General features: G+C 42.9%; 2 protein-coding genes across 2 annotated transcripts in view; one reads left to right on the top strand and one right to left on the bottom strand.

Moving 5' to 3' along the window:
- Window positions 1-424: 424 nt before the first annotated feature.
- On the bottom strand, window positions 425-11995 carry ddx1 (DEAD (Asp-Glu-Ala-Asp) box helicase 1). The gene is made up of 26 exons (XM_083643385.1): window positions 11970-11995; window positions 11807-11858; window positions 11501-11564; window positions 11248-11277; window positions 11003-11099; window positions 9345-9392; window positions 9120-9203; window positions 8799-8882; window positions 8620-8696; window positions 8447-8519; window positions 8216-8292; window positions 7978-8092; window positions 7524-7662; window positions 6796-6856; window positions 6550-6648; window positions 6046-6135; window positions 4002-4190; window positions 3710-3761; window positions 3274-3420; window positions 2761-2852; window positions 2589-2661; window positions 2375-2447; window positions 2204-2246; window positions 2008-2103; window positions 1385-1505; window positions 425-1233 (listed from the first exon to the last, which is right to left on the bottom strand). The coding sequence occupies exons 1-26, from the start codon at window positions 11983-11985 to the stop codon at window positions 1103-1105; spliced, it is 2223 nt and encodes a 740-aa protein (XP_083499511.1). The 5' UTR covers window positions 11986-11995; the 3' UTR covers window positions 425-1102.
- A 332-nt stretch (window positions 11996-12327) lies between these two features.
- Window positions 12328-25983, top strand: part of nbas (NBAS subunit of NRZ tethering complex) — a gene marked incomplete at its 3' end in the record, with an annotated part of 267708 nt that continues 254052 nt past the window's right edge. The window contains exons 1-6 of the mRNA XM_083643060.1: window positions 12328-12426; window positions 13387-13438; window positions 14191-14227; window positions 19516-19593; window positions 20566-20613; window positions 23414-23457. Coding sequence (XP_083499186.1) covers window positions 12334-12426; window positions 13387-13438; window positions 14191-14227; window positions 19516-19593; window positions 20566-20613; window positions 23414-23457 — 352 coding nt within the window. The 5' untranslated portion in view covers window positions 12328-12333. The remainder of the gene's footprint in view (window positions 12427-13386; window positions 13439-14190; window positions 14228-19515; window positions 19594-20565; window positions 20614-23413; window positions 23458-25983) is intronic.

Genomic DNA, 25983 nt, shown 5'->3' with positions numbered 1-25983 from the left:
AATGTGTGAACTATAGGCTATGAACAAATATATTATATACATAACATAAACAAATACATTTGTATAACAATGCAAGTGTGTATGTATGACTTATGGACTAACATTTTTCTTCCATTTCTGGTGCCTACTGAATTAAAAGTAGGCTACAATCGCTGCTGCGAACACTGAACATGCTGAAAACATACAGAATAATCACATTGGAATTGGTTATTAGCTTGTCCTAGTGTCTAAACCTGAAGTGCACTGTAGTGTAGATCTTAGATAACCGTTGATGGAAGCTTCACAATGTTTTTTCCTTTATTTTATTTTTTAATACAGGAGCTTCATTCCAAATATGACTCATTTCTGTGTAGTAAAATTGTCTGGGTCCAGACCTTACAATTCAGTCTATCAGACTAACAAATGGAAAGAATCAAAATTATTTGAGTAACACTTTATTTCAGAAAACTAAATTAAATCAATTTCATTCAGCCATGTCACTCAGAGCTTAAACACACACAAAAAACAGAAATTAGCTTTTGCTTTAGTGTTCAGTGGGGCTTGTAATATTCGTGCTAGCTGTGTACTGAAACCCTTGAGTCGGAGAGGAGGTTCATCACACTTTACTACATTTTATTCACCCTGGCAACCATTTTGCCAGGCTGGTGGTCTGAAAATTTACGAGGACACAAAGCCGATTCCAAACCCCAATTTTAAACTTAACAATCAGAGGTGAAATAAATTAAATTACACAACTGAACCTGGATCAGGGCCTAGGGTTATCCTGTAGATACAGACTGTAAGAGCGTGGCATGCCAAACCATATACAGCAATGCCATATTGATAACCTCTAGAAAATTTTTATGATGCAAATATGCCCAAATGTATTGTACAACTTAGTTATCAACTCAACAGGTTATTCTTATGAGATATCTTCATCTGATCATTGCATAAGCTTTTTCATCCTACAATGAAAGGTGCATGCTGAGCATAAAAAAAAGAAAACGCAAGGCAAACAATTCTGCTTTGCCTGCACATAGTTGCTGCAGTACAACATGAGGATGTTGTATTTTTTTTCTTTATTCTACTTCAGCCTACAGTGGTAGTGCTAGTTAGGGTGAATTCAGAAGGCTTTGAAAAGCTGGTTGGGTAAGTATCCCAGCTGGAGGAAGGAGGTTTGGGCTTCTCTCTCCAGGTTGGCCAGCTCCTGGACTGTCGGGGCCAGCACGTCCACATGGCCCTTGTAGTTGCCACCTGGGAAAGGTCAGCAGGTTTAATGGTCAAGCACAACACTGTAGTGATAGAGGGTAAGGAGCTTTGAAATATGGGACAATACGTGCGTGAATTAATGCATTTTTCATTGATTTAACTCTCTCCCATCCACATCATCTCTTTCTTTTGTTACCTCCCATTGCCTTGCGCTGGCCGTAAGTGACCTTCCCATCAAAGTCGTCCACAGGTACTTTGATGTCCGCCTCACACTGGGTGATGGTGCACTTCAGATGTTCTTCAACGTCTGACAGGAGCTGGGCGAGAAAAACAACGCAAACACAATTGAGGTCGTGTGGGATGTGGAACGTCCCAAAGGAGAGTTAATGATTTTTACGGATTGCATTATCCTCTATATGGGTTCCCGGAAATTCTTCGGCCTCTTGGGCTTCTGGAAACCTTTCAAAACCCTGCTGGATAAACTCCAAAGATGCAATGTGGTCAATCTGAAAGCGAGGCGGCTTGACTTCAGTCCAGCACCTATGGTTGAAGGTCATCCGTCTCACTCCGCCACCCTGCACCCTACTTCTCATAGTCTTGAGCCCATGCATCGCTGTTCCTGCCAGTATGAGAAATGACTCTGCTGCTTATCAAATGAGTTCAATAGCACTCTCTTGAACCAGAGAAGCCCTCTCTCTCTCTCACACACACACACACACACACACACACACACACACACACACACACACACACACTTAAATGTTAATTTAACTTGCGGCCTCAGCTCAATGATGCTTGTGTGTCTGTGTGTTTGTTCACCTCTTTCTCGTTGTACCAGATGGTGCAGCCTCCATCCTCCTTTAGTCGGGTGTTGTAGCAGCCTCTGCCTCGGTTGGCGCACACATGGTACCACACCTGTACACACGGAGAGATGTACGGTTACGTGCTGTGTACACACCTGCTGTCAACAATGATGGTAAATGATGCATCGATGCATTTTTATTATCCACGCTACCTTCTCCTTCTCCATAGCAACCAAAGAAATGGCCAATCCCATTCTGCAAGGTTGAAGGAAATTTGATGATTATTAAAACAGTATTCAGAATTCATGCAGATGTCCACACACACACACACGCACACACGCACGCACACACACACACACACACAAATGTATGCAAGTGCTGACCTCTCTGCTCTGCCCACTCTGCCGATACGATGGACATAGTTCTGCTTCTCATCTGGGAGGGTCACGTTAATCACTGTGGACATGTGTTAATGGTAGTAAGGGCCCACGACAGAGAGTGGTAATACATGTGTAATATACAGCATTAATCAGTCTATGACACTATATGAGCAGAATAATAATAAATAAATAAATTATTCTAATGTCTTCCTCTCACCATAAGGAACTCCGTGGATGTCGATTCCTCTGGCAGCGACGTCTGTGCAGACCAGCAGTGTCACTTCTTTTTTCTAAAGACCACACAAGGGCTGTAAAATACTGCACAACTGATCGCACTTTGTAAAAGGGCGTGGCTATTTTACATCATTATTATTATATTTTTGATTTACCTTGAAGCGCTCCAAGTTGGTTTTCCGCTCATTGGGCTTACGATCACCATGCAGACAGACGCAAGAAAACTGATGGCCTTTCCTGTCTGGACCTGAGGCAAACAGAGCGATACAGAGGGTGGATTTTGAATTTGGTGTGCCTTCATTTGATAGGACAGCAGGCAGACACAGACAGGAAGGGTGGGGAGAGAGAGGGGATGACATGCGGCAAAGGACCACAGGTTGGATTTGAACCCGGGTTGGCCACGCGAAGGACTAAGCCCTTGTGGTACGCGCTCTACCAGGTGAGCCACCGGTACGCCCACTTATTTATTTCATGAAATATGAAAATGTAATGGTGTCCAGACATACACTACATAAATACTTGAATGTTTCAATATAGTAACATCTTGAAGTTTACTTGATTCATCTTGAATGTTATGTTGCTTGTGTCTAGTGATAACTGAAAACTAAAATCCGTTGTCACTACTAGAAGTTCTATTAGTATAACAGCAGCATGCTAATGTTAGCCACCTCCTCCTTGCTGGATGAAGAACTGCTCCATGTTATCGCAGTCGATCTTGGTCCGACAGAAGACGATGGCCTGGTCCATCTTGTGTTCGGTGATGGCTCTCACTGCGTATTCGCCCTTCAGCAGTTTGATGGCTTCTGACCACATCTCTAAAATGCACACACACACACATACACACTTTCTTCTCACCAAGGCCAGATTTATCACGCGTAGAAGGACAATGGCAATAAAACATCTATATAGTTTATATTATCGTGACAATAAAAGTCTTTATGCAGGCGTATCTGTCAAGTGATGTTAAAAAGGCACTCCTAGAAAGACTTGATAAATGTAAGACATATTAGCAGTCATATTGGAGTGATAAAATCAACTTGTATTAAATAAATAAATTAACCAATTAATGAAAACAAATGAACACAAAAAACCGTCTGCTCTTACCTGAAGAATTGGCTCCTGGCCTGGTGTTGTCTTTGGCATGGACCTCATCAGTCTAGCAAAGCAGAACATAATGACAGAAAATCAGTTTTGTCAACATATGCAATGAAAAGCAAAAGTAAGCAATGAAGGACAACTAAAGCTTAGGAAAGTGTGTTGAATTATTTGGATGAATGCAATCCAATTAAGCTTTGCTTAAAAAAAGCCACACAAAACCCTGCTTACACACACTTTTACCACGTATGAAGCTTCCCTCAACACGACACGTATCTGTGGCCCAGCATGGGGGACTCACCCGGATGTGGTTCTTGCCCAGGCGCTCCCACTGGCGGTCCAGCTTGGGGTTGACAGGCACCACCACATGGTGGACGGTCTCTGGGACGGAGTCCTCGCCCTTCAGGTCCACCCAGGTGGGGAAGTGCATGATGCGCTCGGACAGCTTCTTCACATCAAATGAATGCAGTGTGGCCGAGCACACGATCACCTGGGAGGACAGGACAGGACAGGGAGATTGGCCAATGCAATTCAAGTACCGTAATCACATGCATACTTCTACAGAGAGTGCAAACATTCAGATTCACATCCTCAGTAATACATTCTTTGGGGCTATATGATGGGATTGACAAAGAAAATCATTTTGTGATTATTTTGCTGAATATTGGAATAGCAATATGAATTTGTATATGTATATACATATGCATATGCAGACACAACCTTTTCCTACTTAATTATGCTTTTAGGGATGCACCGATTGCCATTTTCTTGGCCGATTCCGATTTCCGATTTTTGAATAGTCTGACTTGCCGATACCGATTTTTGCCGATTCCGATTTTTTTTTCTAAAAACAACAATTGACAGCTTACACAAACGTTTTTGTAACTTTGTTTGAAAATTAAGATTCAAAGAACAATTCTTACATCTAATGGGGATCAAAATAAACAAATAAACAATTCTTATCATTTGCATGAAGTAGGACGATCTCACTCAAACACATCTCAAAATAAAAGTGTTCCAGGTTAGGCTACTTGACAGAGCTTTTTTGTGCAAATACAATGAATACAAAAATTAAATTAAATCCAATAGCCTATATCCCACAGCTATCATGCATTTACTTTTCCAAAAGAAAACAGGTGCAACAGAACATCAAAATGATCCATGGACAAGGAGTTTATAGACTGGCTCCAGACCAGTCCTCTTGAGTAGAGGGGAAATGAGTTTATGAGTTACAGTAACGATCTTCAGTCTGAATATCAGGCGGAGTTTACACACAGTCCGAAGTTTGGTATGCGTATTTTTATCTGCCATCCGAAAAAATATCGTCACGCACAGAAAACCTGGCACACTTGTGAGTCCGATGCATTTTTATTATTATGTCCGTAGTTCTCATGTCGTTCTATTTGCAATACGAAACAAATAGTCTCTCCTGTTTCCACGTTACAACATGAGTGACAGGCTGAGGCAGCAGCGCTGATGTGGAATGGAGAATGCAGGTCGGGGAATGGTTATACTGGACACAATGCTCACGTTCACCTCGCCAAGCCGGCTGTGCACGGTGGCGGGTTGCTGGAGCACCGCTTCCCGGGAAGAGAGAGAAGAGAGAGAGGGGCCAGTGAGGTGAAGCGAGCCGCTCAGACTGTACTCCAGCCAAGCGGGACTCGGCCGCACCTCTGTCTCCACGGCTTATTTTCGACTTGCATGTGTGACAAACTGCGAGCTTTGTCTACTTCACTGACGGTGAAAAAAATCCACAACGAGGAAGGTATGCTGGCGTGTGTGGTGTGGTGGCTGGGTGCCTGTCTCGGTGCTTTGGGGTGCGCGCACGTCTTGTGAAAATCGGCTCACAGAATCGGCTATTTAGAGTGACCGGCGCAGATCACCGATCGAGGCCGATCACGTGAAAATCGGCCATTTCCGGTCACGTGCCGATCGATCGGTGCATCCCTACTTTTCAGCAGTTGAAAAAGTTCTGTTAGGGGGTAGAAAATAAGATGCCAACACATTAGGACTTCCCCATTTGACTATAGTGAACAATTTTATCTAATGTGCAACTTCATTTGTTGGCTGCTGAGCATCAACATTGTTTAGGATTGCATCTAAACCAGCTTTCCTGCTGATATGTTCTGCAACAGTAGACAAATTAAGTAACCATATAGGAGGCATGAATTCTACTATAGAATTGCAGTAGTCAGTGTTATATTAATTGGTTGTCAGTTAACTGTGCAGCACTAACATCCATGCATTGCATACATCATCCTTTAATATGTTCTGATCATGAGTGGCAGGATTTTGTCACTAATATGGTAGCCACACATGGAACTAGTACTTATCCAAATTGTTACCTGCAGTCTCTTGCCATCAGAGGTGACCTGGGGGATCTGGTTGTAGACCCTGTTGATGAAGTCTGTATAGCCTGCTGACAGGAGACCGTCCTGAGGGACACAGGATGGGAGAGGGAGTCAAAACAATACTACTATAGAGTAGAGTACCGCAGGAATGAGTCAGAAAAACATGCACTATAGCACTTCTGGCTCGTACGCGTAAAAGTGAATGGGATCTTTGTATGGGGATTTCCATTAACTGGCCCAGTTTTATGACTTTTGAAGCATTTTCTGAAAATCGTGTAAAAAAACATATTTACACTTCAAAAGTCATAAAAGTGTTCCTCATTTGTGAAGATGATGTATTCCCATACAAAACACCCATTCCCTTTTCCCCCCTACGAACCAGCAGCGCAGGGACTTCTGGGTAAGCCTACAAAAAGACGTCATCCCTGTGGTACTCTATAGACATGAATCAGTGCTTCTACAGTAACAGGACCTAGGGGTTAATGAAATCACACATACACACTCATCCATGACCAGGAAGCGGACTTGGGCCAGACTGAGCTTCCCGGTGGATATGAGGTCGTCCAGCCTCCCTGGCGTTCCCACCACTATGTCGACCTGAGGAAGGATGAGGCGAGCATGGCCATATGGACAGCAGCAAACAGGACAATCATTATTTCTGTTGGTACAAACCATGACAGCTCTGTGTTTAACACTCACTCAAACTCATTGAATGTTTGTTTGGGGACAGTAAATGATACGCACCCCCTGTTCCAGAACAGCCAGCTGCTCTTTGGCAGCCACTCCACCAATAATCAGTAGATCCCTGCAGTGACAGGTTGAAAAATGTGAACTGCTGTGGCAAATAAAACAATGTCTCCATCCACTGGTGACAAATTGGTATTACACATCTACAGTACTAAGGAAAATGCAGTATGGGTATAATGTCGACACACTTTTGAGGACATGAGTGGGATAATTTTGTTTCTGGCTCATTATCAACATCCAAGCACATTAACATACATTAGGGATGTCACAATATATCGTCCCACAATATATTGCGATATCAAAACGTGACAATATGTATCGTTGAGATTAAATCTCATATCGCGAGAAAAAGAAGCTGAACATGGTGGCACTGATCTGCATCTGATTGCATGCTCGCTCTCCTTTTCATTGCTTTGTTCGAACAGACGAGGGACGTTACAGACACGGAGGATGAAAATGGTGAAATTACTCAAATTAGCATGGAGGATACCCCCTCAACTTACAAATCGATTGCAAAAAAATATTGTTAAAATATCGTATCGTATCGTTATCATGAACCCAATATCGTGTATCGTATCGTGAACTGAGTGTATCGTGACACCCCTAATATACATACATGCTTACAATCTCGGTTTGTGAAAATCACAGTCTATCTTAGTACAAAGTAACCAATGATGGTAGCCAATGATGTCCTTATCTGAAGTGTTTCTTAAATGTAGTCATACCTGACTTTGGGATTATCCACATATTTCTTAAAGTGGTTGACGACGTTGAGGGTTTGCTCGGCTAACTCTTTGGAAGGCTCGATGATCAGGGCTTTGGGAGTGTTAGATGATGCTTTCACCTGACTCACTTTGGCACTGCCTGCACAAACACAGACACGACACAGAGAGGGTGACATTGGCTTAGTGGTACTGTGTTTAAAGTTTTAGCTACCTACAATAGTAAAAACATGGTTTTTGTATCTGGTTTTTTATAGTGTTCTATTTTCTTTTTTTAAATTGTGGAGGGGGGGATCATTCTCTAATCCAGCTTTGTCCCAATACTTTACTGAACTTCAAATCAGTCTTGGTATTACAACTCCATCTAATATTTTCATCTCACCAATACAACAGATTTGTCATCTTTCTTCTCAACCCAATTGCTTGCTGTGTCTGTAATGAAGTACGCTTCACAAACCTGTCTGAGAAGATTTGACTGTGTGCCCCTCTGGCGCCTGGTCCAGGGCTACAAAACCACTCTTAGGGGGATTTTTAAACTCCTCTCCTCCAAAGTTGAACTTCAGCTCTGCATTCTGGCAGAGAAATAATGCAAAAGACAACAATTTGCATGGTGTAGAGTTTGCATCATTCTACTTTGTTTCCACAGATCAGCATTATCACAATGGTATCATTTTTGGCGTGTTCTCTAGTGATACCTTGAGCACACAGGAGGCAAAGAAAGGCTGATTCTTCACATGCGGAGGAACCTCAAAAGCCAAACCCAGGTCATTGCCTGACAGAAAGAAACAGAGGGATGAGGCATGATAAATGAGTCATAATTAACTATCTTTGCCATCAACTCCAGATGTCCTAGAATCTAGACGATCTAGGACTTAGATAAACATCATAATTAGAATCAGAAGTGGTGAGTTTAATTAATATTGCACCGTTTTTGGAGAAGGACATGTGGCCCTTGTCTAGATCCAAGTAGCATCCTATAGTGTCATGCATGGTAAACTCCTGTAGAGGCAAGATAAGAAGGGAGGGACAACAACACATGAGCGGAAAATATCCTTACAACTGTTTACATATTTCAATATTTAATTCACCGTTGTCTTACCTCTCCATAGCTGTCAAACTGCTTGTTGTGGGATTTCTTTCCAGTGCCGCCAAAACCAAAGCCGTACTTATCAGTCCCTAGAAAGAGAGGAGAAGTCTGAATTGAATGCATGTTCTATTGAGGCAGCTTGATTGATGGTTCATTCAAGGTTGGTACCAGGCCGAAGCAGAGCAGCATACCCAAGTCCAGTGCTGCCTGACTGGTGGACCAGCCCACCCGACACAGACCCTGGTCATGGCAGGTCACCTCATAGTAGTACTTCCCTGCATGCCGAAGGGGATGGACAAAGAAAGGGGGGGTGGGGGGCAGAGGAAAAGTAGTAGAGGAAAAAATATATTATGTAAAACATGGTTAAGTCAGAGCAGTTTCCAAGACACAGACAATTGCTTGTCTATTGGAGATTTTTGTTGTTGTTTCTCTATAAAAATGTACTAAATCTGTATAGAAATGCTGATTGGTCTTGTTTTCCATCCCAAGAAACATTTGTGTGCACTGCTTACCTTTGGTGACACCCTTAGTAAGGCGGCAGCCATGCCACTCTTTAAACTCTCTGCTCTGGCAAATCAATCCATCTGGACCGATAGCTAGGCAGGCAGAAAGAACAAAGAAAGTGAGAAAACACTTGGTGGACAAAGAGCAAATCTCAATACAACCGATGGGGTTAGATTTCCCTCTGGTGGTTGGCTGTAACATTACAAGAAATAAGCAAATATTCTTCCACTTACCAAAGGCTGTACTGCGGTCATAAGGATTCATCTGCCAACTGTTGAAGACTGAGACAAAACAGAGACTTGAATCAATGAGCTATCAATCATAATCAAAGAGTTGTCACCAGCTGCAAAGCATGGAGAGGGAATCCTTTATATCAGGGATACTCAACTTGCTTTGCCCGGGGGCCACTTTTGTGAAATGATAGAAGGCCAAGGGCCAGTTAATAAACAATCAATATACATTTTTCTGTAGCGGATTGTAGGTTTTTGGGGTGTCAGCCGGAGTTTAGTCTGACAATGTTGTGCCCACCAGATAGTTAGTTAGGTTAAGTACATACATAAGTGCCTGGGTAGCGAGCAGACGGCGGTATTTGACAATTTAGCAGCTAAATCATAGATTATTGAAAGATATTCCATATTCCAGACTGAAATGCTATAAGTATTGGGCAGGAGTATTGGCCAGAATGACATGAACATTTGGACACTTATTCAGTGGGTATCTTGCATGTTGCGTTCAGGTGCACTGTAAAAAAAAAAAAAAAAAAAAATCCATTCCGCGGGCCACCAGTTGAGTATCACTGCTTTATATTAAGCAAAATGTGGTCAGAACAGATGGGAGTTAATGAGCATGACAGCAATTATTCTGATCAATTGCAACATCTCAGCATCTGTGAGGAATATCAGTTGGCTGGTTTACAACAAAAATCCAATACTGTCTAAAATTCAGGAATCTGATGAAGTAAAAAAAAACAAAAAACATTTGCAGCCAGTTTGGCACTTCATTTATCACCTGCAAACATAAATCCGCATTTCTGATGATTCCTGCTTCCATGTATTTGTTTGCATAAGAAAGCATCCTATATTATTACCATGGTTCGAGTTATGAGCTTTGTGGGGTTCCCTGCCTAAATCTTTTTGGCGGACGTCGCCACCGAAAAATCTGGGCCATTTTTCTCAAATTTTGCCCGTTTGAAGCCAAATTTAGAGGAATATCTCCTTTTAAATTAATATTAGACTGTTGCGATATCATTATTCAGTCTTAATCTTAACCAGCCATTTCATTGTAGTGAGACACATTCTTCCACGAAATAAAAACAGGTGTTCATGTTCATGGGGTCTCAGACTCTCTTTACGTGAACTGGGCCCCCAGTGCCCTAGTCTCTTAAAACAGACTGTCTCATCTACATCCGGCGAATGCAGCTATACACAGTCTGTACGTTACACCCCCAGAACATGCACAAGGAAGTTGGGAAAAAAACCTTCAGACAGGAAAGAAGTTCGACGGAATCCGACCAATCACGACACGTGTATCCACGAAAAATGCGGCATATTGGATTTTGATTGGACTAATAAGAGGAAGACCCGCCTTTCTGCGATTCTGATTGGACTAATGAGCGGAAAACCCGCCTTTCTACTTCCCATTCCTTTTGGTGCATGGTTCTCCCCCATGAAGTACAGACGGTATGGCGGAAGCATTTGAAAATTGCGGAAGCCAACTCGTCTGTTCGAAGAGACTACCAGTGCCCTACCAGCCACATAAACCCCCCCCCCCGCTCGAACCCTGAACATTACTAGGTCACTGAGCAGTGCAAGTTCTGCACAACATTATGAAAATATTTCAGCTGGGGTGTCAGACAGGCAGATCTAATAAAAAAAAAAAAAATTGTTCTCACTGGCTCCTCCAGTCTTGACAGAAGCCCTGCCCTTCTTGCCCTCCTGCTGGTCCTTCATCGTCTCATACACAATCTGGATCAATGGGATACTGAAGGCCTAAGGACAATGGGAGGTACATATGCATAACCATAACGCTATAGCTTTGTTTATATTTGACTTGATATTTCACTGGTAATAAAAATTCTAAATGCAAACTGCATGTAAACTTGACTTTCATAATTGTGTGTGGGTCTCAAGTACTTACTCCTGTTTTACCACTACCCGTTTCTGCAGCCTGGAAAAATACACAAAGCACAGTCAGCTTTTAGAGAGAGAGAGAGAGAGAGAGAAAGAGAGAGAGAGAGAGAGAGAGAGAGAGAGAGAGAGAGAGAGAGAGAGAGAGAGAGAGAGAGAGAAAGAGAAAGAGAGGCAATGTATGGCAGAGAGAGTGGCAATGTATACATATGTTTCTCATGCCAATAAAGCCCATTTGAATTGAATTGAATTGAGAGACCTACCATGAGGACATCTCCACCACCAAGAATGAGGGGAATGGACTCTGCCTGGATGTCAGTAGGGAGCCTGAAACCCCATGATTAGAAGAAAAAGTGTCAGTTGCATTTGACTGTCAGGATTTGCAGTCATCATCGACTGACGTTGCTGCAGCATTTCCTAACAGGTGACTAATAATAGATATTTCCAACATCTGAACGCACAGTATGCACTATTTACAAACACAAATAATGAACATTGATGCACATCATGACAAGCTGCTATGAAAGGAACCCAGCCTCGGGTTTTGTATTGTCACTCTTGTCACTTACAGCCAGTCCATCTCCTCCACCGCCTGGGCGATTTCAGGCATAACCCCCATTTCTGTTGAATAAAGGCACGTTTTAGAAAACCACTGCGCTTATTATTGGGCTTTTAACGCTCATTTGGACTTCAGTCAAAACACAAATACAGCGTTAAAATGGTGAACCCTACCAGAAAACGCTGCCATCGTTGCTGCTGCGAGTCCAACAAAACCGGATGTAACGTGTTCAGATTTTTTTTTACAGATTCGTGCAACGTCTTCAACGGACCGTGCGGACAGCCTCCTCATTCTCATAGGTTCCGGATGCTAAACTCTAAAAGTGATATAATTGTTCACGCTATGTCCAGGTTACCAAACTTTCCCAGAAGGACATCGTATTATTGTTATTTGTTATCATAATCGGTAAAGTCAAGGCGTAAATAAGTTATTTCGATAGATTTTCATTGCTCCTGCAACTGTCCTACACGCGGTACCCGGATCTAATTTGTCCCTCGCTGAGCACCGTAGACACTTCTGACAGCTGTTAACGTAAACATGGCCGAAGATAGCAACTTTGAGGGCGAAGATGAGAACATTTTGTATGATTTACTTATTAATACTGAATGGCCACCCGAGACGGACACTCAGGTTAGTCAGAATTCCACTTTTGGTCGTTATTGGTCTGCTGTAGAAGGTATTGAACTGGACGTTGAACTGTAAAAATGGCCTGCGAAAGTCAACCGTCAGTTGCATGGTGGCAGCCGCGCGAGAGCCACGTCGCGCACGTTATCATCAACACTTGATCTTCACGTTGTCATATGTAGCCGTGATTGTGCATCATTACCGCGTCGGTGGACAAGCTAGACTGTCAATATATATTGTAAACAAAACATTGACATTGGCTTTTTACATCCAGCTAGCCTACTCTGGCTGCTAGACACTATAACTGTTACAATACATACACCAAGTAATCTAGAGACTAGATCAAGTCCAAATGCATGCAAGTTCTCTAATCTAGAGGATTTGGACTTCATGTCGGGGTTCCTTTGCCTTTCCGACATGCTGCCACTCCGAACGTTAACTTCCATCATTCGGACTGGCGGTCGTTCACCTTAGAAGCCGCAATGCCGACCTTAGGTTTAGGCGTGGGGGTGGGAGAGGTTAGGTTTTGGGTTAGGGTCTGGGGGAGGTTAGGTTTAGGCATAGGGGGAGGTTAGGTTTGGCGTGGGGGTTGGGAGAGGTTAGTGAAAAACGGGGAATATAGACCCCCTTTCGGAGTGCCGATATTTCGGAGTGGCAGAACGTCGGAGTGGCAGCACGTCGGAGTGGCAGCATGTAACCCTTGATGTCAGTAGTCTGGATAATCAGGGACCCACCTTGTTTCCCCTCACGGATTGATACAATTGATCTGGAATAGAGACTAGGAGACTAGGAGTCTCAGCCTCATTTAATAGAGGTGGCTAAACTGAGTTTACATTAGTTTAGCAGCTACGCCACAGCGTTAATCACAAATGATAAGCAATGGTCTGGATGACACAATGGGCATTTGTTTTTGTTAAAGGAAAGTGAAGTAATTTTAGTTCACCTTTAACTTTCTGACTTTTACAGTTGCGAGGCAACAAGGAGCACAGCACTTCTGTTATTGCAAAAGCAGTGACAGGTAAGAGTTCTCCCTCTTCATGTGGGTGACCCATGTTGAAATGTGGCATACATTTGCTTTGTTCATCAATTAGACATAACCAATTAGACATAAGACCTTTACCAAATCATTATGATTCACTTTTCAATTGGGTAAAAAGTCAGAAATTGCAACTTTTATAGCTGGTTTTGTGGCTTGCCATCATCTTCTCCCACTAAAGATAATACAGTGTAGGGGGGCGGTAGCATGCAGTAATCAGTTTTAAAAGTTGACATTTCATTTAAATAAGTGCCGACTGTTGGAACGAATACATGCTGAGTTGAAAAGTGGACCAACACATAAGTAAAGTTGCTGGAGACCTATCCCACCATTAAGAAGTGAAGCAACATTGATGCTGCATTAGGACTACATTAGCAGCTGCCATGGTTATTGATTAACAGTCAGTGGTTCTGGGAGGCACAGTAGTGTCAGTATACTTAGAGACGAAGCTGCCTGGTTAAAGGGATCAGAGGTCTTGAGTTCAAGTCCTGTGTGCGTAAACATCTACCCTGCTGAAGTGTCCTTGAGCAAGTCACTGAGTTGCTAGCACCAGGTGCTGTTCTCCTGCTAAACCTGACCTTTGACCTCTGACCTCTCTGGATGGGAGACTGTGACAAGATAATTCCCCGACAGGAATCAATAACGTGTTATATTATCATTGTTCTATATTGGCATGTTATATTATCATATAATGATCGTTATGAGGCTTACTCACTGTGATTCATTTCTTCCAGGGCCATTCCGCATAATCTTACACTATTTGTGGTACAGGTAAGTTGATCATTATTATAAGTAGAGAGCCTGAGAGGGAAGGTGGGCTCTCCTAATGTACAGACCGATGTACTGTACATATCTGATGTGACGAAAAGCCATGAGAGATGTGACGAAAATGAGAAGCTGTGCTTTATTGTGATTCTTAAATAGCTAAGAAACATGTGCCAAGGTGGTGGTCCTGTCATATTATGCTCAATGAATATTGTTGGTAACTACAGTAATCTGATTTGTATTTTGTGTTTTGTATTGTGTTGTTTTATTTTTGGAGATCTTTCTGTGGCTCATGAAAATTTCCAATAAAAATACCAAGCATAAAACAATAGCTAAGAGGTGTCGCTAGGCACATAAAACAATAGCTAAGAGGTGTTGCTAGGCACATAAAACAATAGCTAAGAGGTGTTGCTAGGCAGAAAACATACATTTGACTAAGACCCCCTTAAACTCTGTAAAGCGTGGCCTCAGTGTCTCATAGTTAGAGCTGGGTGTCGTGGGTGATATGGAAAAAAAAATCTAATATCACAATATTGTTGACCAATTTAGGCCTGCACGATATGAGGATAATCTGCGATGTGCGATAACATTGTTCAATATAGCGATGACGATATGACTTGCGATAAATAAACAAATATTAAAGTATGCATATTAGCTATACAGTTCCTATGTCTTTCTGCTTTAATAATGCTAACATAGACCCCAAACATAGCCTATGTCCACTGAATAAAGAAATGAAATACACACTGACTCTAGCTGAAACTACACACAGCGTGTTTGGCAGAGGGGCGGAGCGCAATGTTGCAAGGGAAAGGTGTACGCTGGATTTACAACACAAGACAAAATGATCAGATGCTGAGTGGGAATGCATGATGCATGTAAATAAAACCACTTTTGTTATTCATTGCATTTCAGGCAGTCTTTGCAATGTGTTTATTGCGCATCTTCATATTGCGATGACAATGAAAATACGATTAATTGTGCAGCCCTAGGACCAAGTACCTTGATAACGATTAACGATATTGCGACAATATTGTAGGGATGACTATGGTGCTTTCACAAAATACTTACACAATGAGATTTTTGATATGTAATCATCAGTAATGTGAATATATGAGTAAGTGGATAAAGGCAAATAATAGAATGGCTACAGGCTAGAACAGTCTGGTAGTAAGTTCAGAAAATGACATCACTTTACTGTAATGCAGCCTTTAAAATCTGGAAAAGACAACACCTACAGTATGCCATATCACAATATTACGACATCCAAAATCGAAGACAATATCTAGTCTCGTATCACGATATCGATATAATAATCGATATATTGCCCAGCCCTACTCATAGCTTTTATAAAATCACAGTAAAACACACCATTCTATTGAAAAACGCAAGTATTGAAAACGGAAAAAAAAGTGGTTGCATAGCGACACATTAAGCGTGTTATTTTAGGTTAGCACATTTATATTTAAATTGACTGCTTTGATCGCAGCTGTCAGTATTTCACCCTAATAAAAGGGAACGTGTATAATTGACCGTTTCTAGCAGATGAGAATAGTATAACACTGAACGAAGCGTTCAGTGGGCTTAGTTCATCCTCACTTCATCAAGTCGACTGTAGGGAAGTGTCACTTTCCACATGATCCACTATTCAAGATGTGTACATTTCTGAGTAATAGGGATGTAACGAGAACCGGTTTGAATGATAACCGTGATAAAATTCCTTATGATAACCGTACCATTTCAAATTTTCATTATCATTAAAACCGTGATTACCGTGGTACCATGATTACAGCCAGGGCCGGCGCCAGGATGAAATGACTTAGGGGGCGGTTATAACTGGGGGAGGGGGCTGATATTTTTATATCGTAAAACATAGGTTATATACCCGCTATGCCTATTTCTGGACTTTTTAACCATAATAACCTCGGAAAAGAGCAATAACAACACAAGAAAGACTACTATTCAAAATCAAATAAAACATTTATTTCACAGCAGCAGATTAAGGCATTAATAGAGCTGAGCTTTGCATAACGTGAAATGCGGGACCTGTCTGGAGCACTCTGAACATATATGTCTATATGAAAAGTCATAGAATAAACAATTGCTGCAAAAATCAACAAAAACTAAACAAAATAATAGCCAGTCAGTGCCAGGTTCATTAAATTAAAGAAATAAAGTGATCAGATGCGTTGTCTCCGTCTTTCTGCCCTTGTGACAACCAAAGCACAGCAAATAGCGCTTCCCTGGCAATTCTGAAACAACAGAGCTATGTTTAGGGGTAGCCTACATTAACTTAAACTGATAAAATGTGATGAAGACTGCAGAAACAGCAGCCGAAACATGTCAGGTACAAACATTGCCTAACTGGCCTTTATAGATTAACTATTCTAAAAAAGAAAAAATCAAATTTAAAGTGAGGTTACAGCCGATTACAGTGCTTTGAAAAACATGGTAAATACTGTCCATCATCAACCAAAGTTGGCAACCGTCTCCCAGAGAAGCCTTGGAGAAATGATTTCAGTGAGTGTATTAGTACTTTTTGAACATTTTCAGCACATTTGAACAAACCTTGATAATACTGATAAGTGATAACCATGATATATAGTAGAGATGGAACGATGTGAAATTTCATATCACGATTATAGTGACCAAAAATTATATATATACATATATACAGCATATATATATACCCTATATATATATATTTATAAAACGGCTCTCTCAAATCAAGCAATCTGATTGGTTCACAGCCATTGTATAAATCCAGTAACCCACTCCAATAACCCATGGCCATGGGTTATTGAGTTGCCATGGCAACTCTCTTACTAAAAGGCTTTGGTTACCTCAAATGACAATGTAGAAAAAACAAATGGCGGAGACAGCTGTCAGATCCTTGTGAATCGATCTTCGCTTATAACTTTACTAATACTTCGCAGAAAATTATGTTTTGTACAAGAATAGACGCGGGCTAATGTCTTCTTTGCAAAAAAAAAGGCTGTTAACCCCGCATTTAACCCCGTAACGTTAGTTGGTGTCGGGCTTTGCAGAAAAGCTCTCAGCTTCTCAGCAAGCGCTGAGAATGCAGCGCTGCGCTCGAGCTGCGTGTCGGGCTTTCCAGAAAGCTCTCAGCTTCTCAGCAAGCGCCAGGATTGGCCAATGTTTATTATTATATTATCATACTTGGAAACCGTTTTATAAAAGCAATATAGCACTCGAGCAGCGTGTTTTGTGGCATATATCCCGCTGCTCAGCAGTTATAACAGGGATAACAGCTGAGCAGCGGGATATATTTGCCACAACACACTGGCTCTCATGCTATATTGCTTAAAGGTCCCATTCCGTGCAAAAGCTGTTTTTACTTGTAAATGCATATATACTGCTGTCAGCCCTCCCTGTAATGAGTGGTCACACGCTCAGAACTGCCACAGTTGGATTTGTCCCTATACAGCTCTCTCAAGCAGTTTCCTCCAAGCCACACCCCCAAACGCTTCGTTTGCCCAGAGGGGAATCTGGGGGAATTTCGACGTCACTAGCTTCCTCCTGCATACTGCGCGGGTCCCTCTCACACAAGCTACCTGCACCATTTAGTCTATAGCCACAAAATTAACACTTCTAGCTGGAGCGACGCCAACTGTACGTGATCCAGCAACTGCAGAGGTGCATTCGGTAAGTCTAGGCATTTTGAGATGTCCTCTTTAGCGTAGTACCGTTAAGTTAACGATAACTCGCAACCTAGCGTGCTGGTCCACAGACGCTAATCTGATTGGCGCCCTCAGCGGCCAATGGGAACTGTTAGTTCTGAATATATTATAGAAACAGGCCATTCTTGGGAAGCGACCAGATGAGGAAGTGAGAACTCCGTCACAACAAACGGGGTTGCTATATTTTCGACAGATTAATCCAGAATCATGTTTTATGGACCAGAGACACACGTTTTTAAGAGGTTACAGCTGCACGAATTGGGACCTTTAAATATATATATATATATATATATATATATATACGGTACACATATATACAGCATATAGTGTATATATATATATATATATACTGTATATATATATATATATATATATATATATATATATATATATATATATATATATATATATATATATATATATATATATATATATATATATAATTTTTGGTCACTATAATCGTGATATGAAATTTTCACATCGTTCCATCTCTACTGAGAAATGACATTTTTAAGCCGCCAAAGATATTGACCTCAGTCACCCACTTGCTGCACATCTGAAGGGCCTGTGTAAAACAGATGGCTGGCTGTTGCCTGCAGTGGATGTAATAATGCTCTAGGGGCCAAAGCCTCGTTATCCCCTCAGCAGGCTGCTGTTAGCGAGCACCATCAATAACCTACTTAAATATTGAAGGAGTCCTCTGGCGATGCTCGTCTCCACAACTCTCTCCCCGTGTGGACGAGATAGCTCGCTGGCTGCTGTGCTGGATCTCATGATTCTGTTGGTGCACTGTGTGGAGGAGGGTGAAGAGTCTTAACTGTGTTTGATATAACCAAATATACAATATGCAGCCCACCCTCAACACACTCAGGAAGTAGGAATGATGAGAAGTGAGAACAATATTGGAAAGGGAAGAACAGAAGGTCCTGGGCACATGTTTTGTGTTCTCTGCCAACAGGAGTATAATCTAATACAGTATATTTGTTTCCAGCAGTAGGTTATCTTGGCTGCTACACCACCACTGGTAATCATGTATAGCCTAAAATGGCACTTGAGACCACTGAAGTAAAAGTAAAAATGTGATTGTGTGTAGAATTGAAACTGAAGAACTTATCTTTCCCCCAAACAAATTGAGTTAAATAAGAATCAATGTCAGTTAGATTTTCTTTTCAAAGTTAAAATGGCAGTGGAGTACACCAAAGAGCCCTAGAATTGTATAAAGCCACAGCTACTATATGGGCTCATTACCATGTAGCACGAATATCCTTTGATCATTCTCAAACATTGTGTCAAATTGACAATGTCCCAGCATGAAATTTATTGGAGAGTGATGACGACAAAGTCAACTGAAAAATGAAAAGAAAACATTTTGATCAAATACAAAGTAATCAGAAACTGTCCAATCATGTCTAAAAACTATACCGTCCGTAACTAATCTGTAATTAAAATGTAAATTTGAAACAAATCGGAATAATGATGAATGCAAATCACATAGCTCGTACAGCTCATTCTGGCAGGCGTTGTTGGTCTCGGTTGTTAATGCGTTCATTGTCTGATTTGTGTTTTGTGCTTGATTTTGTGAACCGTCCGCAGCCCCTCCAGCTCCTCTCTGCCCCCTAGTCTTGTCCGCCTGGCAAACAAGCAGATCAACTGGCAGCTGGTGCTAGCAAGGTACCATACACGCACGCACCCACGCGCACACACACACACACACACGCACACACACGCACATACACACACAGACACACACACACACACACACACACACGCACACACGCACACACACACGCACGCACTGTGATCGATGCCTGCATGTCGGCTACTTTGTTGCTGACATGCTCAAAGCCTTAACTTCCCCGGGTCTCTTTCCCATACAGCGAATCCCCTCAACCAATCATTTAATTGTACTCATTACTACAAACAAACCATGCAGAAAGGCAGTTTTTAATTGGCTATCGATCCTGCCATGTAAGACAGTGTTAAGCACGGCCAATCGACGCTGCGGATTGTCCATTACTTTGACATGCCTGATGATCCTTCCATTTAGCTTCTGTCTGCCTTTAAATCTTTCTCCCTCATTTCATTCGCTCCCAAATTATCTTTGACCTCGTTAATGCTCCCAATCATTATTGTTCCTTCTCTCCTTAAACCATCCGACCTGGCCCATCACTCTATTATCTACAGTATAGTCTCTCTATCCCTCTCTCCTCTCTTTCACTCTCCCCTGCACACACACACACGCAGCACACACACACACACACACACACGCAGCACACACACACACACACGCACGCAGCACACACACACACGCACACACACGCACACACACACACACGCAGCACACACACACACACACACACATGCACACACGCACGCACACACACGCAGCACACACGCACACGCACACGCACACACACACACACACACACACACACACACACACACACACTTTATTCTTCTTCGTTGTCACCAACATATGTCTTTTCGTCCTCAATCATCCCCCTTGGTCTCCATTTCGATCCCCTCCCTTTATTGTTCATTCCTTCTTCTCTCCATCCTTCTCTCTCATTCATGTCCTTCTCTCTTTCCTTCCTGCTCTCTCTCTCTCTCTCTCTCTCTCTCTCTCTCTCTCTCTCTCCACAGTAATGGCAAACTGTTGGCAGTGGTTCAGGACCAGTGTGTGGAGATTAGGTAATTATTGAACTCTATCCCGCTGTTTGATGCAATCTGTGTGTGTGTGTGTGTGTGTGTGTGTGTGTGTGTGTGTGTGTGTGTGTGTGTGTGAGACACACGTGCGTGCGTGCGTGCGCGCGTGTGTGTGTATGTGTGTGTGTGTGTGTGTGTGTGTGTGTGTGTGTGTGTGTGTGTGTGTGTGTGTGTGTGTGTGTGTGTGAGACACACGTGCGTGCGCGCGCGTGTGTGTGTGTGATAGAGAGCGAGAGAGACCGTTAATTAATGTGGTGATTTATCACATCCCCTTTAAAAAGAGCTGCAGTCTCAGCGTGTACTGTATCTGGAGAATGAGGATCGAGGGAGGTGTGTGTGTGCGTGTGTGTGTGTGTGTGTGTGTGTGTGTGTGTGTGTGTGTGTGTGTGTGTGTGTGTGCGTGTGTGTGTCTGTGTGTGCGTGCGTGCGTGCGTGCGCGCGTGTGTGTGTGTGTGTGTGTGCGTGTGTGCGTGTGTGTGTGTGTGTGCGTGTGTGTGTGTGTGTGTGTGTGTGTGTGCGTGTGTGTGTGTGTGTGTGTGTGTGTGTGTGTGTGTGTGTGTGTGTGTGCGCGCATGTGCATCTGTCCACATGCAATCAAGCAATCAGTGCAAATCGTTGTGGACTCACATCAGAACTGAGTAAAATAAACTTTTTTGTTTGTTTGTACTTGTTTGGATGGCTGGGGTTGTACACACAAATACAATACAATACAATTTAATTCAATGTAATATAATCAGTGATCAAGATAGGACTATATTTGAAAGTCCATTTGTGCACCTTTCTGTGGTACTACTCATCTGGTTGTACTAATGTAGCAGGTTAAAACGATGACGAAGAGTTATCTGAAAATACAGTTTGACCCGGGTTTGGTGGTTCATACATTCCGAAACAGCAGATTAAGATATGATGCTAATTAGTTTGTGTCTGTGTGTGTGTCCGCGGTCGTGTCCGAGCACACGCATGAGCATGTGTTTACTCACTCAGTCACTTTGCCAAACAGCATTTTGAGTTGTTGTAATTATTTTCAAAGCCGTATCCAATTCCCCCCCCGACACAGACAAATACGATCCAGTCAGCAATTTGCTCTAATGACAAAATGTAAGAATGTAATGAATTAAACGCAGCCGAATGGAAATCAGAATCAATAGCAATACACCTGGTGTAGAGATGCCGCAGACCTCCTGCTCCCCAGGGACGCGCGCGAGGCTCATTTCAACTCTGTGAAGCTTCGCCCGCTTCATTCGGAAGACTGTTGATCTATTTTTCGCACCAGCCGACAGAACTACAGTTCTGTGTTCACCAAAACAAAAAAACACACACATCTAAGGTTGGTCTAATGATCATTCTGTCATGAATATTTCACTAGGCAACAGCCTTATGATGTTTTAATTCACACAGCCTGTATTAAAGTATTACCACCACCTGCTGTGAATACGCTATTGTTTTTTTTACCACATTGATCAGTATATAGAGAGGCAAAGTGAACGTCACTTCCTGCTTCAGCACTGTACCAGAGATTTTCTTCCGCAATTCATTTCCCCATAGACATTTTGTAAAATGCTTATAAAAATAGTTTTACTTGGTCAAACCAAACGGTTCAGCTATATTTAGAATCGGGAGAGACCATAGAACATTTCACTCGGACCAAAGCTAAAAACAAACCTATCGATTTTTTTTTTACTTTAAACCCGCTTTTTTTTTTTACGTTTTTGTCCGAGTGAAATGTTATACGACCTCTCCTGTTTCTAAATATATCTGAACCGTTTAGTTTGAACAAGTAAAACTATTTTTACAAGCATTTTACGAAATGTCCTCTATTGAGGACTCTGTCGTGGTCGACTTATCCTAATTGAGAGCAATCAATCCCTTAATGCTTGAGCCAAATCTAGTGGATTTGATTGGTTCACTCACAGACAGCGCTGTTGTTTAAATCAGTGAGTGTTTGACCTGCCTGCTCGTCAGTGCTTAGTGTGAGTGGGTGTAAAGTCAGCTCAAGGCCTTATCTAGTCTACTGCCTCTCTGAAACACTGCCTGCTCTCTCCTTATCTAGTCTACTGCCTCTCTGAAACACTGCCTGCTCTCTTATCTAGTCTACTGCCTCTCTGAAACACTGCCTGCTCTCTCAAGGCCTGTTCTCATCCATTCAGCTGCTTTCTTTGACAGCATATCAATGGCTGTTATAACCTACATCATAATATGTCAGATAGGCCTGTGTGTGTGTGTGTGTGTGTGTGTGTGTGTGTGCGTGCATGCCTGCTTGTGTGTGTCTGAGAGAGAGAAATATTGAGTGTGTGTGCGTGCGTGTGTGCGCACTCGTGCGTGCTTGTGTGTGTCTGAGAGAGAGAAATATTGAGTGTGTGTGTGTATGTGTGTGTGTGTGTGTGTGCGTGTGTGCGCACTCGTGCGTGCTTGTGTGTGTCTGAGAGAGAGAAATATTGAGTGTGTGTGTGTGTGTGTGTGTGTGTGTCTTCGGGTGGTTGCACCCTTGGGTGTGTATTTTATGTCCTTGTTGATCACTGTAATGCAATATTTTCTGCTTTCTTGCTCCCTCACTCACCCACTCTCACACCGTGTGTGTGTGTGTGTTCGTGTGTGTGTGTGTGTGTGTGTTCGTGTGTGTGTGTGCGTGTGCGTGCGTTTGTGTGTGTGTGTGCGTTTGTGTGTGTGTGTGTGTGTGTGTGTCTGTGTGTGTGTGTGTGTGTGTGTGTGTGTGTGTGTGTGTGCGTGCGTGTGCGTGTGTGTGTGTGTGCGTGTGTGTGTGTGTGTGCGTGTATTTCTTCCACAGGTCTGCCAGAGATGACTTTGGCTCAGTCATTGGGAAGTGCCAAGGTAAGACCCACTCACATAGTTCACTGTAAATGACAGCTAAATGACCATAGCTCAACTCAATGAACACTGCATGCTTCATGTAGTTTACTGTAGTATAGTATAGTATAGTGTGTGTGTGTGTGTGTGTGTGTGTGTGTGTGTGTGTGTGTGTGTGTGTGTGTGTGTGTGTGTGTGTGTGTGTGTGTGCGTGCGTGTGTGTGCGCGCGCGCGCTTGCTTGCTTTCATCCCTTTGTGTGGTATGTCTGTCTTCCTTTACATGTAAGATGATCTCAGAGTTTTGTTCGTTTAAAGTGGCTCCAATGTGTGACAGTATTACTACTGTTTATTATCTCGATATAGGTGGAATATACAGTAAAGAATGTTGGGGACTTGTCTGTTGACTGTTTCTCTCATCTGTGATCATGTTTATTAATCTGTAGTTTCAACATATAGTTGTGTGTGTGTGTGTGTGTGTGTGTGTCTGTGTGTGTGTGTGTGTCTGTGCACACTTGCCTGTGTTTGTGTGTGTCTGCTTTGATTGTGTCTCAGATTAATATCGACCATAGTGCTTAATTGGAACGGGTGCGAAATAATCACCCTCATCCCCTACACTGGCAGCCATTACACTCAGCGTCGCCCCCTCCTGGTCATTCCCTACACTGGCAGCCATTACACTCAGCGTCTCCCCATCCTGGTCATCCCCTACACTGGCAGCCATTACACTCAGCGTCGCCCCCTCCTGGTCATCCCCTACACTGGCAGCCATTACACTCAGCGTCGCCCCCTCCTGGTCATTCCCTACACTGGCAGCCATTACACTCAGCGTCGCCCCCTCCTGGTCATCCCCTACACTGGCAGCCATTACACTCAGCGTCGCCCCCTCGTGGTCATTCCCTACACTGGCAGCCATTACACTCAGCGTCGCCCCCTCCTGGTCATCCCCTACACTGGCAGCCATTAGACTCAGCGTCGCCCCCTCCTGGTCATCCCCTACACTGGCAGCCATTAAACTCAGCGTCGCCCCCTCCTGGTCAAAATAAATCGCCCTGATCGTTTGATAAGCTATAAGGAAATGACATGCTGGTGATTTTAATTTATTGCTCTATCAAACCCAGCCACGGCCCTTTGTGCAGGTTCACATGGAGTGCACAGTACATACGCACTTGAGTTGAATAACACTCATATACACATGTTTGAAAAATACTCGTTCACATGTGGTTTCTTCTTGATGGAATGCTCGTTATGACAGCGGCTATAACATTTTAACTGCACCATTTATCCACTCTTATGATGATCGTACTGGATGACTGAGGATCGAAGGATACACGATTTACTCTCTCTTCTTTTGCCTGCACACGGGCGCCGCACCGAAGACACCACAAAAGCAAACTAAATGTGTTAACTAAGTGTTCAATAGCAGCAAGCACAGAGTGAATAACCCTGTGGGGTTTGTCAATTATCTATCTCTCTTCACCTCTTTCCCTCCTCCTCCTCCTCTCTTCCTTTCTTTCTCTTTTATCTAGTTTTCTCCCTCTCTCTCTCTCTCTCTCTCTCTCTCTCTCTCTCTACACACACCCGCTCTCTCCCTGACGATATTGGTTTCGCTCCGGCCAGTCTTCATTGTGGTCCTCTGTTTCTAAATGGTTCACAGTGTGGATAATGGTAGCCTCTCTGGGCTGCTGTACACTCCTGCCTCCCTCATCTCATCTCACCTCACCTCACCTCTCCTTTTCCTTTGACTTTGACTTCATTTCATTTCACAGAGATTTGTCCTAATGGATTTTGCTGTGATCCTGACATTACTGCCATTTGCTTTTAATGGAGGAGTGTGCATGCATGCGTATGTCCTTGTGCTTTACAGTATGTGTGTGTGTGTGTGTGTGTGTGTGTGTGTGGGGCGCACACCCACACCTAGTATCTCTCTCTCTCTCTCTCTCTCTCTCTCTCTCTCTCTCTCTCTCTCTCTCTCTCTCTCTCTCTCTCTCTCTCTCTCTCAACTCTCTCCATGTCTGCTCCTGTTGCTGCGTTGTCGTCTCCCACCCCCGTACATAATTCATAAGTGTCTGTGATAAATGCATCCGCGAGGCTTCAGATAGAAGGCTTCAGATAGAAGGCTTCAGATAGAAGGCTTCAGATAGAAGGCTTCAGATAGAAGGCTTCAGATAGAAGGCTTCAGATAGAAGGCTTCAGATAGAAGGCTTCAGATAGAAGGCTTCAGATAGAAGGCTTCAGATAGAAGGCTTCAGATAGAAGGCTTCAGATAGAAGGCTTCAGATAGAAGGCTTCAGATAGAAGGCTTCAGATAGAAGGCTTCAGATAGAAGGCTTCTATTGGCTCGTCAGTAATTTGCCCCCGCCCCCCCGCCCCCGGCGGCCGGATAAAACAAAACCAAACAAAACCATCAAAATAAAAATAAATAAAAAGGTCGGGACAGTAGAATCCAATTTTCCAGGCCTCCCAAAAACCCATCTGTGTGGAAATGGAGCCCTCTCAGCTGCAAAACGACATATCCAACTCATTATAGGAGGGAGGGAGAGGGAGAGAGAG

Source organism: Poromitra crassiceps (genome assembly GCF_964638095.1).
Source record: "Poromitra crassiceps genome assembly, chromosome: 9".
NCBI lineage: Eukaryota > Metazoa > Chordata > Actinopteri > Beryciformes > Melamphaidae > Poromitra > Poromitra crassiceps.
This window is presented reverse-complemented; position numbering and strand designations above follow the sequence as displayed.

Coding starts and splice junctions, on each gene's coding strand:
- ddx1 (XM_083643385.1), bottom strand. Junction 8,293..8,446: donor CATGTCCTTCTCCAAAAACG/GTGCAATATTAA, acceptor TCTTTCTGTCAG/GCAATGACCTGGGTTTGGCT. Junction 3,762..4,001: donor TGGGCAAGAACCACATCCGG/GTGAGTCCCCCA, acceptor CTGCTTTGCTAG/ACTGATGAGGTCCATGCCAA.